Raw genomic sequence first — 12881 nt, 5'->3', positions numbered from 1 at the left:
GGTAGTATGTAGACAAAAAGTATAGCATGACAAAATTGTCAGTGTAGAATGTTGAAAAAACATTATGGCATGTCAAACATTTGCCAAAATGAGCCATAGAAAGATTATAGTGTGGTACGTTGATTAAATTCTTAGTGTCGAAAAAAGTCTTATTATATGACGAAAAGTCAGTATGTCCAAAAAAGTCATGAAAAAAAAATACCATTACTAGTTTGACTAAGTTTTAGCATGAAACTATCAAATAATTGCCACTCATGTCCATATTTGCTGCCATACAGAAAATGTTTCATGGGCTCTCTTTAAGCACCATAATTAATTCATTCATAAATAATTTCCATTCACCTGCCATTTGGGTAATGCCTCATGTAATATGTAGTGCAAACATGTCAGCAGATGTTCCAAATTAAAGCTGAAACTATACACAGCCATGCAGATAATTGGGAAAATAATTGAACGATTGTCCACTCACCAAAAATCTTTTAATTGATATTTTGGGTAATTTCAGCCCTCTACCTTTAATATGAAAGAAAATAAGGTAAAGAAAAACAAATGAATTGTTCTTGTGGGGATGCTTTTTGAACATGTCGGAACACGAAGCTGGCTTATCTTAACACATTCATCACCGTGTATAAGATCCAAGCACTGCGGTAAAGCGCCTTCTTCAAATAACGGTGTCCCGCTTCAGTCAGATGCTTCATATTATGTTGAGGACATACCTGTTCTTCAGCCAATCAGAGGCTGGTGGCAAGTCAAGCTGCAGGGACCACGCCTGAGATAAGACACCGACGTCCCAGCACTGCTTCACCCGTCATGAGAACGTAAAGAACCAGAAGAACTCAACTGACAGACTTTGAAGGCTAAGTTGAAAGCATTGCGCCCCCAGGCGTCATTCACAGATAAAATATTTATTTATAAAACAATTCCATAAGAATGGGGCATTCACATTCATTGGTATGCTAGCATTAAAGGCATGGCAACGTTGAGTTGAGAAGGTAAAGAACGTGATGTTGGTTTGCCTTCTTTATAGTACCTCAACACGTACTTTATGATATGGCAAACAAAAGACTTACAAAAATATCAGCTGCATTTATTGCCAATTCCTGCCTTATTGTCTTACCTGTACAGTGTCAAGTACGTATGAGAGAACACATAAATGTTTCAAAGATAGAAAAGATTATATATACAGGACACAAACAAAAACATGATTGCAGTTTAAATCGTTCAATTAAGCAGCCAGACCTCAAAACACTTGTACATTCCAAAGCATATACTAGAAGTTTAAAGGAAAGACTTCCAAAATCCAGTCGGCAACATTTAAAATAGAGTTGAATAAAAGTCAAGCTGTATTACATCTTCTGTATTTACTCACGGATCAAATCTTTAGTCAACTGTTCAAGCCTTCACTCACAAAAGTAAGTTCGCCAAACTATACTGTACATAGTCAAACCGATTAATAAATAAAAAACAGCATTAATAACATTAAAACCTGTACAGATACAAAATATTTCAAATATATAGGCAAACATTGTACTTTAGTGCACAAAATACAGCAAAAAACAAAAAGCTTGAGTTTTATTTTCAGGCAGTCAGACACGACCGCCACAGCTCTTTGTGTGTATGTTATTATCATGTCATAGCCCTCACTCAGTGCCTCTTTTCAGTTCATATTTTGCAACTTATACTGAGTGGGGACCTGACAGTGTTTGGTTCTATGACACCGAATACAAATGAATACTTTACCAACCCAGAACCCATGTCCTGTGTGTGAAAGCCTGCTGCCTGGGCAAGCTGTGCTTAATTAAGCACCAGTGTGGCTTCCTCCAGAAGCTTCCGTATCATCACATGACTCTACATGCAATGTGGACTTTTAACTTTAGGGACTGACAGACTGAGGACACTCTTCATAGGCATGGTCAAAAATCGAATAAAAGCTGCAGATGAGCTTGAGCTGCAGGGGAACACAGGATGGAATACGTCACTCAGACGGTTTGTTGGGAGGAGGCTGAGCTCAGACAGCCGCGCAAACCGCTGTAACGCATCAGATCATTCACTCCTAACTTTAAGCAGGCAGGTGCGTGGCTTACTAAATAGACTTCCGAGTTCAGGCACAGCTTCAAAGCCACACTGGTAGAGCCTGGTTTCCCCTCTTATGACGCATGGGCGCATTTGGTTTGTGTCTTAAACTTCATAACCATTAACTTGTGGCCCTGGTACAGGATAGTTGTGCTCTATCCATCCAGGCCCCTATGAGGAGGTGGCGTCTCCAGCGTCTGTGCCCTCAGCCTGGTCATAGAAACAGTCTTCATTCACTACAGAAGTCAGACTTTGGACGCTGAACTCTCTCTCCAACGCGTTGAGGTCCACGACCCCCGACGACGACGCTGCATCCGTCTGGCTGTCGAGGGACCTGCTGTGCGCTTTCATGTTCAACAGTGCACCCTGTCTCTTCCTCAAACTGCTGGTTTTCCTCTTAACGGCACTGAAGTGTCCGCGCATCAGTTTGGGTTGGGTCTCCGGAGTGTCCCCCGCGCTCTCGGGCTGAACACAGGGAGCCAGCGCAGCATCCTCCGATAGTTCAAGCTGGAGGAACTGAGCCTCGATGGCGCTAGTTGGGGAGCTGCTGTCTCCACTGCCCCTCCTTGTTCCCCCTTCGCTAAAACCGTCATCATCCTCGTCACTTAAAATATCGGACTCTTTCACGGCAGCGGTGGAGCGAGGGGGTTGCGAGTTGGATCCAGGTGTCCGAGACCAGTTCTGCTGGACGGGGAGGAGGACGTGCGACTCAGAGGAGGTGCACGGTGGAGGAGCCCCGGACGAACTGTAGGTCCCACCACTGCTCAAGCTCCCCTGGTCCGAGTCCGGCCCCGGCTTGGGACTCCCGGCCTGGGCGGAGACATCTCCGAGAGGCTGTTTACACAACCAGGAAGCCCTGGTGGAACCTGGTAACGAATGCGGAGACGGAAGTCAGAAATGCCACTCTTATCGGAGCAAAACACTTGCAAGCTCAGCCCCTCGAGCATTTCATGAACTAAAAAGTGAGATACGATTATCTCTAAAGTACATTCACACTTAGCATTACACAGTTGATGATTTCTAAACTGCCAGATGGGAAGAATCACTCTTCTGACCTATGTGGACATGTTTTTATCAGAAAACCTCCCAGGAGGCAGTACCTGTTACACCAAACCAATGTTAAGTACATCCACAGATCAATAATTGAAATAGCTCCTGTATTAAAAAGAAGGAATGCTCACCTAGCTTGACGGAGGAGGGCAAGGTGGTGCGCAGGGGGACCAGTCGCTCCTTACAGCTCCTCTCTAGCGTGTCCCCGCCCCTCACGTTCCTCCTCACGTTCTCCCGGAGGATGGAGCGGACCACCTTGATAACGTTGACCTTGTTCTCTGGCACACTGAGGAGGACACAGAAGAGCAACATGAGCACAGGGTACGCAAACGCCATTTCAGAGGCTAAATATAGATGAAGGGGATTAGAGAGAGCTCCATTGTGTCCCCAGTGAAATGGGAGCTGTAATTCATTAGGAGTGATCCCAATTTCACGAGGTGTCACAGGACTTAACATTTGGGTCACAGGCTTTACTCCAACTACCATCCCCATGTCGACGTATGAATTGTTAAATGCTGAGACAGCAACAACAGGAACAAAGGATCCATGGGGGAAAATGCTGAAGTGTGAACTATACTCTGCCATATCTTGTTTGGGACCATCATATGAAAACAAAAATTGTTTTACAAGATAAAATTATTGAACAAAATTATTAAAGCTGCGGACAGAGCGCGCTGCTTCCCGTGTTTTCAGTCTTTATGCTAAGCTAAGCGGCTGCTGGCCATGGCTTCATGTTTAACAGACAGATATGAGAACGGTATCAGCAAACAAGGGAAAGGGCATATTTTTGGAAATGTTGCACTTTAAAAAAAAATGCTTCTGTCGAGCTGTGAAACAGATTATTGATTAAATACGCTTGTTTTTCTTGAGCTCGTTACCTTAATTTAATTTGCCTCCAAACAAAGTGGGTTAGATAATCTGGCTGTATTGTTGGCCTGTCTGAATGCTTGTATTTCGTGCCCTTTTGGACTTCAGGGCAGATCCCGGCATTACTTTAATGAGTATGATGTTATCATGATCAATAGAAACGGTAGAAAATAAATCAGACATAAGACCAACCCTTTAAACTAGAACTACCGCCTCACCGGTGTATGCCTTTGGCAGCGGGTCATGTTGCAATTTACATCCATGTCTGTCCAAAATGTCCTCACTTTATCATTTTTAATTGTAATAATTAGCATATCAATTATGAGTTATGGCCCAAAATGGCCACCAACATCTGCACAAAGTGGACATTTATGCCAAATGTAAAGAAACGCCGACAAGGTGTCCCTGAAATATTGCGTTCATGAGGATGGGACGGACTTGAAGTCACTGTGACCTTGACCTTTGAACACCAAAATCTCATCAGTTCATCATTAAGTCCCGTTGGACCTGTGTGCCAAATTTGAAGAAATTCCCAAATGGCCAACCCAAAAATAAAAGACCCTAATTCTGGTATGTGTGATGGGTGAAAAAGGCTATAGAACCCATGAATGCAGAGCAGCATTAATCATCGCTGATTCCACCTGAAAGCTTAATCTCTGACCTGCTGCACAGCTGGAAGACCGTCTCCGGTCTACCTTCCACCTCGGACCGGGAGTGAATCAGCTCCCAGATGCAGCTGCTTTCTGTGCCCGTTCCTGGGAGAGTGAGGAAATAAAGGGGAGGCTTTTAATCACACAGTCCAAATGTGGTTTACGGTTTCAGAATGAGATAAGGAGGGAGGGAGACGAGTACAAATGCCAGAAGAGGTGCGTGTGTGTGTGTGTGTGTGTGTGTGTGTGTGTGGGTGTGTGTGTGTGGGCAAGGAAAATGAGCTTCGGGGTTTTGTGTGGGGAAATATGAAGGGGGAGAGAGAGAACAAAAAGATTTGGTAGATGTACTTTGTGAGTGTGGCAGTGTGCCAGCCTCTTACCTGCAGTATTTCCCAGTCTGACCTGCAGCGATGAAAGCGGTATGAGCCAGCGGAACTTAAAGGGGTCCGAATCTCCGTGAGAAAGGGCCGAACGAGAGTTGGTCTGGTCGTCACATAGAGAACGCCACATAGGGGAGAAGAGGAATAAAGAGTTTCACAACAAAGACACCGTTTGTGGCACGAGGGAGTAAATGAGAAACGACACTCACCATCTTCTTCTTCAGCTTGTTGTTTTCCCTGTAGACCAATATCACCGCTTTCTTGAACACTGGAGAGAGAGAGAGAACACATCGGCGTCTTAGTTTTGACTGCGAATGCCTCTCGGGGGAAGCGACTGGAGGAGCGCAACGCACAGAAGCATTTTAGATGCCAGCTTGAAGCCTTAAAGCACATATCAACGCTACAACTCTGAATATTGAGATTCACCAAAATGTGTTTGAGTGCTGATTAAACTGCAAACATGCACGGTTAAAATACTAAATGGTGTTCTGTGTGGTCGTCTATGCCCGAAGCCTTTGAGAGAAAACGGAATGTGGAGTGTGATAGGAATACCAGTCAAATCGCTGACTTCCAGTAACCTTTGGAGTGGAGCAGGGTGGAAGTGGAGGGCAGGGAAAGACGGAGAAATATTTTTCCCCAGAATGCAACAGCAATAACAGCAAGGCAATAAGGGCGCACACTCACCAAACACGGTCATTTCGGGGTCTTTTCTCATGCGACCCAACGATGAACGCGGGTTGAGCCAGACCACTGAGGAATGCATGAGAAACTCTCCCATAGAAATCTCTGTGACCTGAGAGACACACAGGAGACTGCTTACGAAAACAGCAGAGGGAGAAGATTCCCAAGCCAGACGTTTGGGCTTTTTGAAGGAGCATACTGTTGTGCGATACATACTAAGTATCCACGTCTGTGAATGACGCTCCACAGACAATACAAACCACTGTTTGTACACAATGTGACAGACGATTTTCAAGCAAACCTTTCTGTACAATTTGTCTCTTTTGTTTGTTCTGAGAGCTGTTTAAATACGTTGAAAACACACAGTACCCTAGACAACATTATTTAGCATTCACTTTGGATATTTATACTGCAGTGATTTCCAACTAAATATTCCATAAATCTATTCGATCCCTAGAGGCCGTGCACAGAAGACAGAGTAAACAACATCGGTAGCTAAACAGCCCCACTGTGATGTAGTGATAGATAACTGGGTTGAGCTACTTTAAACTGATACACAAGTACTGTGTTTTTGTTGCAGGTGTCCTTGGAAATCAATGCACAACTGTCGTCAAGGGAACTTGAAATGCGTTTGCTATGCTAGATGATTAGGAATCCGATGCTGAAGTGTGCATCTACCTCTTTATCGTGGCCGCTCTGCTCAGCAACTAGCTGATCAAACACGGAGCCGTAATCCTCGTAGATCTTCTGCATCTCATTGATGTGGCTGGCCACCTTCTCCATGGCTTTCAGAGCCTCTGCAGGGACACCAACAGAAGGGAGTGTTAACGGGGATCGATTCTGGGCCGCACATGTAGATGCGTTACAGTAGCAGGTTTGTATGTGCACATCGAGTGTGTGTGTGTGTGTGTGTGTGTGTGTGTGCACTGTGCATGACAAAAAGGCCATCCTCTTATGTGCACAAATCTGTCACTCGATGCTCGCAGGCAATGACGGCATGATAACAGAGACACTGAAATGACAAGTGTGAATATGGCCTATATTTATCGCGTATATGTGTGTGTGTGTGTACATGCGTGTGTGTGTGTGTGTGTCCCTACGGGTAAGGTGGTAGTGCTCCTCGCTGTCCGCGTCAGTGAGGGAGACCAGCTCCCTGAGCAGCAGGGGGTACTTGAGGACCCTCTGCACCGGCTTAATCAGGTAGGACTCCAGGGTGGACGAGTGCTGCTTGGTGGGGTTCCTCGCATCCAAGAACTCCTTGAAGGCCTGATCCGTCTTAGCTGAAAAACACATGCACACACGCATACCGAATTAATATGAATCTTTAGTCTTGGCTTTTAGTGTTTGTGTTTCCTGATGCACTGATGGTCTCGTGCATGCATAGTGAGAGAGGTGTGTAGCTGTACTATAAGCCATAGTATCTGATCTGAAATTGTCCCTGCGCAGGCCAGAGCAGGAGCACGGTGCATGAAGCTGCTTCCAGCAGGGGGGAGTGTGGGCTTCTCCGGGCATGCCATGACCACGGCCGTAGTTGAACGTAAACATCTGCTCATGCATCCATGGTACTTAGTCCATCTCCTCTGAATGCCATGAGAGAATTGAAGACAAGCTGGTTTTCGCAAGGCGAAAGTAAAAAAAAAGGAGAATCTAGCAGAGCTGTGATGAGTTAACTACTAAAGCTGTCCGTCTGGTGAGAATGATCGAGTTTGCAGCGAAGCCAACAGCATAGTGTGAAATGGCAGGTATAACAGAGGATGACTGAGCCTTCTGTAAAGGTGATGGCATTCTCCCCGAGCAGTATGCTTCCACGACGCTGACTGAGGGGGGCCATTAAAGTATTAATTATAGCACTCCCAGCCACAGACAGGCAGCTGCATCGGCACCTCCCAGAGTAATTGGCAGGCAATTAACGAGTCGACAAATAAACAGAGAAACTAAGGCAACCCAGGGCTCTTGGCATGATGGGTAAGGGAGGGGGGTGATGATAATGGCAGAGACGGGCATATAATTACTTTAAGGGTTGACAAACTCCCACAGATTTCTTTTCTGTGTCCTTGGATCAGCTGGTTGTGACCACACTGAGCCAACTATATACTCTGGTGTGGAATGTGAAACTATCATCCTTGTTGATCTTGGCTATTCTTATCTGTACTGAGTGATTAATGCGCGACATGTTGTGGTCTGCTATCTTACTATAGCCCAATGGTGGCATTAATATATGATGACACATGAATTTAAATATGCAACGCCGCAGAAAGCTCTTTCATGCATCAGTTTTGCTTTGATAACCGTATTTACCGCACTTCATTCGCCTCTAGGTAACTCTGACCCATCAGGGATGATGTTTTCCTTCTGCTAATCCTCTTAAATATCCATCCCGTTGCTTACTTCGAGGAATATCCCATGCAATTCGAGTAATCAACTTTCAAATATCTCTCACATGCTGAGGGCAGAGCGAGGGATTATTCGGGCTCTGTTGTGAGGTTTTAACAGTCCACGTGGACGAGGTTAGCCAAACCATGTGTACTAACAAACGCTTGTATTTGTTGAAACTTCATCTGCCGGTGAAACAGCTTCGAGTGTTTAGAAACCGTGGATCACAAAACGAAAATTGTGGATTTTGTGCATGACGATGGAGATGGAACACACAGCGAACGGTACAGGGCGTCACGCACCTCACCTTCATCCACTGTCTCATTTAGAATTTTACTTTCGTACATAATTGATTTGTTTCCCAAAAGACACGGCCAAACCTTCAACAGCGAGTGCCGTGGGGTGTCTCTGACGCAACGTAGGTGCAACGGAGCTGAATTTAGCAGGAGTGTGGGACGCTTTTGAATTAGTACGTGTCTGCAGATGTCACGCTTCACGAATTCTTCACGCGTTTAGGTGTGTATTGTACCTCTCTCCAGGACCTTCTGGACCTTGATGTGGTTGGCACAGAAGCCGCTGTAGAGCTTGAAGTGGTCAGCGTAGTAGAGGAACGATCCCCCGAGAGAAAACAGCAGCTTCTGTTAACCGAGAGGGTGTGAGAGAGAAAAAAACAGGGATGAGTGTTGCACACAGATGGCGAGAGAGTGATGTTACACAAAGCCAAATGAGTACAGAGAAGAGGGGATGAAAGAGTGCGAACATGTGAAGTCATGACCGAAGCACTCTGTCCTCCCTCTCTCGGGAGACTAACCAAACGCCACCCTCTGTCCTCCCCCTCTCGCCTCACCTCTCAGCGGCTCACAATCCAACCTGTGAACCTGCACTGCGATCAATAGACAGCACACCCTTTCATGTACAAGGCTATAAAATCAGCCGGGGATGCTCCCGTCTCAAAGATCATACCTTTCTTTGGAATAGTGGATGAAACCACCTGGTATAAGAATAATGTTGTTCTGTATACTCGTGAAATCCATACTGAAGCTTTGGACATGTAATCAATAAAGGTGATATGTCACTGTGTGTGTGTGTGTGTGTGTGTGTCTCACCTTGAACTGTGAGGGGGTCTCCAGAGTGCTGAAGTCAGGCGAGGAGGCGATCCTCTCCTCCAAGGTCTGTAGAAAGACCTTCTGGAAGTCCAGCATCTCTGGCAGGCTGCCAAACAGACTCTCCATCTGAGGAGAGGATGAGCAGTGGGATAATGGATAGAATGAGGTGAAGAAAGGAGAGGCAGTATGGAATTGTGGGTAGTGTTGTAAAACCTCCAACCTGATGGCTCCATATATATCAAAGGCACTAAGGGACAAGCTACAGCCCTGCTAGAAATGCAGTGCACACACATGAACAAGCTTCTACTGTCTAACAGCCTCTCCGACACGCAATACCCGGGTCAACACTTCCCTTCATTAAAATGCGTTTGGGGGCCAACATGCTCTTGTCCATTTTGTGTCTCTGGACACGTTCCTCTGTCCCATAATGGCCATTTAATTTGCCCCACTGCTCAGTAGTATCGACTAGTGTGTCTCGTGAGAGTCGTCCTGTGTTTGAGGTCACACCTGACACTGAAGACAGGGATGGAAACTGCAACGCTGAGGTCATTACCAGGCTGCAGCTACTGCCACATGTCACAGGGAACACACAATAACAGCTTAATCTAAGGTGTTGTGTGCATCTGAGGCGAATGCTTAATGCATAATGTTTATCATACTTCACATACATAACACACACACACACACACACTCGCCACCTACCTCGTCCAATGTGAGGAAGGTTTCATTCTGCAGGGGTTTCAGGTAGATCTCGAACAAACTGGCCAGGTCCTGTGCACAAAACATGTGAGAGAAAGGTCAGAGACAAGGAATCAAACAGCAATAGTTAACACTATCCCTTCATCTGTCTGTCCTTTAAAATCCCTTTCATCACCAAATCACTACTTCTTTCTCCCTTTATAACCTCCAGTTGTCTCCTTCCCACAGCCCCTCACCTCATTCCTTCCTCTATCTCCCTTCCTCTCCCCCACGACTTTAATGACGCTGTAGCTTGTCTTGATATCAGTGGAGATATTCTCATTAGGTTGATTTATGAGTTTCTTCCTCCTCCTCCTCGTCGTCCCCTCCCCAAACTACCTCAGTCGCAAGTGGTGCATGGATACAGGCGAGCAGGCCTGCATCAAGGCACTCTGGGAAGACAATCTTCTCACTCAACTACAAATCAACGGCAAGTTGAAGAGGACGGGTGTGCGGGGAAAAAGACTTAATGAAAAATGAGGACATGAAGGACAAAGGGAAAAAATGCCAGACATGACAAGTGTCGTCGAGTCAAAAAGATCATGAATGTGTCTCTTTAATGTGCGTCAGGGAGGAAAAGGTCATATTGGAAAACATTGGGGCAGCAGAGTGATTGGGCAGGAAGGAGATGAATAAGGCTGGACAGGAGGAGAGATGGAAGAGAGATGGAGGAGCTCCAACTGTGAAAGAAACGGCTTCTATTTCAGTTCTTCTTGTTTTTTATGTCCCATGTCCACTTCAAACATAATATCTTATATTCAAAGGAAAAGCTCAGCATTTTGAGAAAGACGGTTATTCACTTTTTTGCGGAGACTTTGACTGATATCACCCTCATAGTCGTATGTCAAATACGTAGCTGGAATCAGCAGCCAGTTTTGTCCAAATAATATAAAATCCATCTATCAGCACCATCACTAACTTGTTATATCTTCCTTTTTTGCGTTTGCACAAAAAATAAAAGTGTTGTTTTACAGAATGTTATGGCTAAGACTATTTCTTGACTGGGGGCAGTAACTCGCTGTAGTCGCAACAGCTCCCGCTAAAATAAACATAAGCCCACAAAAAAAACACAATTTACATTTTTGACCAGAATAAACTAAAGATACACAAGGTGTTAATTATTGAGCTGTCGAGATGCTGATCGGCAGATTTTTTGTTAACTTTTAACAAAACAGAGCAGGGTTAGCTGTTTCAGTCTTTATGCTAAGCTATCTGGCTGCTAGCTCCTGCCACATATTTATCATACTCATTTGAAAGTTAGATGATAAGATTCATAAAATTCTCAACAAAAAAAAGGTAAAAAAAACCAAATTTTATTACCCAAAAAGTTGTATTCTTCCTTTAAGGACTTGGCAGCTGCCAGCGATAATGTTGTTTATATTTTGCATGACAGATTGTCCAGTACAAAGTAGTCCAGCCAAGAGAACTATTACCGCCTCACGGTTGTATGCCTCTGCCAACCAGTCAAGTTGCAAGTGATGTCCAAAATTACATCACTTCAACATTTTGTCAAATGAGATATCTGTGTGAATTTGAAGAATTTCCCTCCAGGCAAATGGACCAGTCGGTCACAGACACAGACAGACGAACAATCCCCAAAAGCACAATGCCTCTGGACACGGCTGGCGCGTGGGCATTAAAATTATGTCATTTTATAACTGAGGAGTAAAATAAATTGGACAGGGGAACAAATTTCAAATGGAGTTTGATCAAATATTCATGTTAGCTCATAAGAAATTCTAATATGACAGCAGTGAAGGAGCTGTGCGGGCTCACCTTGACATAGGACTTCTCTGTGTCCACCAGCTCCTGGATAACCTTGCATAACCTCTCAGTGGCACTCATGTGCCTGGGGCAAGGTCTGAGCAGGGTAGCCTCTCGCGTGGGACCCGACCCTAAACCCCCTCCCGGCCTCACTGGAGGTTCCTTGGTGTCGTCCATCAGACCCCCAGAGCCCGAGCCCGTCCCGTCCTGGAAGGCCTGGTAGAGAGTGCACACTGTGTCCACGCTCTGTAGGGGGCGACAGAGAGAGAGAGAGTGGGGTGTATTTAGGTTCGGCAGCCCGGGGACGATAACAGCCAGCGGGATAAACTAAGGATCACACTTGTTATAAGAAACTGCATTGCATGCATGCACACGCATATCTGCACAGAACATGCTCTCGAGGATCTATACCTCTCCATTCAACTGTTCACCATTAATGATTTCAACGCCATATAGTAGCTGTATATGGAGTGGGGGGGGTCTCACTTTCTAAATTTAGCTGATGAAACCTTCATGAACCTGGGGTTAGGGAAATTAACATCAGCCGCAGGCTCCACACTGCGAAGTCTTGCCTGTGGCGGGTAAGACTTTGTAGTCTGTGAGCGACTGTGGCAGAAAATGAACCATGATCAGCCTCTCTGTTCTATTCCCTGGGACATAAAACATAAGCAGAGGGCGGAAAAAAACCCTCTCCCATCTCTCTATATTGCACCGTGCTTGCCACTGTATGGGGCGTGCTTTTCAAGCACCACAGTAAATGTTCCCACACAATCAAAGTCCAAATCCTAGTTTCTGACCTGACGAGCTACTCGAGCACTACTTCATCAACTGCACCACGCTTTGCTAGACTGTAGTGCGCAAGCCATCAATTGTGAGCAAAAATAGCCTCATGATGACCAGCCGTCCTTATTCCAACAAATGTGGAATTATAATGTCACTAGAATCAGCAGAGGCCGAGAAGTGCCAGTAATAGCAGGTTCCAATCCGCTGCACTGCAACACGGCAACGATGGCCGGCAAAACAGCTGCTCAGCACTCTCCGCCCTCTTGTGCGTGTATGTGTGTGGGGCATCGCACGAGCAAGCATTTGAGTCCAGCTCACTACGACGGACTGTACAGCCACACGCATGGATCGACACACCCTTCATTCCGACACCGCCGGCATCGATACACGCACACGTACGCACTTTCCGAGCAGTG

The 12881-nt window shown here is 45.6% G+C and overlaps 1 protein-coding gene across 3 annotated transcripts in view; it reads right to left on the bottom strand.

The window, feature by feature from the left end:
- Positions 1 to 693: 693 nt before the first annotated feature.
- The window catches only part of tiam2a (TIAM Rac1 associated GEF 2a), an 83322-nt gene continuing 71134 nt past the window's right edge, over positions 694 to 12881 (bottom strand). For all 3 annotated transcript variants that reach the window (XM_079286777.1, XM_079286776.1, XM_079286778.1), the window contains exons 16-27: positions 11695 to 11928; positions 9883 to 9951; positions 9181 to 9306; positions 8604 to 8712; positions 6802 to 6981; positions 6380 to 6498; positions 5705 to 5813; positions 5230 to 5288; positions 5021 to 5123; positions 4652 to 4745; positions 3255 to 3409; positions 694 to 2939 (exon numbers count right to left, since the gene is read on the bottom strand). In XM_079286777.1, the coding sequence (XP_079142903.1) occupies positions 2245 to 2939; positions 3255 to 3409; positions 4652 to 4745; positions 5021 to 5123; positions 5230 to 5288; positions 5705 to 5813; positions 6380 to 6498; positions 6802 to 6981; positions 8604 to 8712; positions 9181 to 9306; positions 9883 to 9951; positions 11695 to 11928 (2052 nt within the window). In that variant the 3' untranslated portion in view covers positions 694 to 2244. The remainder of the gene's footprint in view (positions 2940 to 3254; positions 3410 to 4651; positions 4746 to 5020; positions 5124 to 5229; positions 5289 to 5704; positions 5814 to 6379; positions 6499 to 6801; positions 6982 to 8603; positions 8713 to 9180; positions 9307 to 9882; positions 9952 to 11694; positions 11929 to 12881) is intronic.

Source organism: Melanostigma gelatinosum, assembly GCF_949748355.1.
Source record: "Melanostigma gelatinosum genome assembly, chromosome: 16".
NCBI classification, from domain to species: Eukaryota; Metazoa; Chordata; class Actinopteri; order Perciformes; family Zoarcidae; genus Melanostigma; species Melanostigma gelatinosum.
Note: the sequence above shows the minus strand (reverse complement) of the source record. Positions and strands in the feature narration are given on the sequence as shown.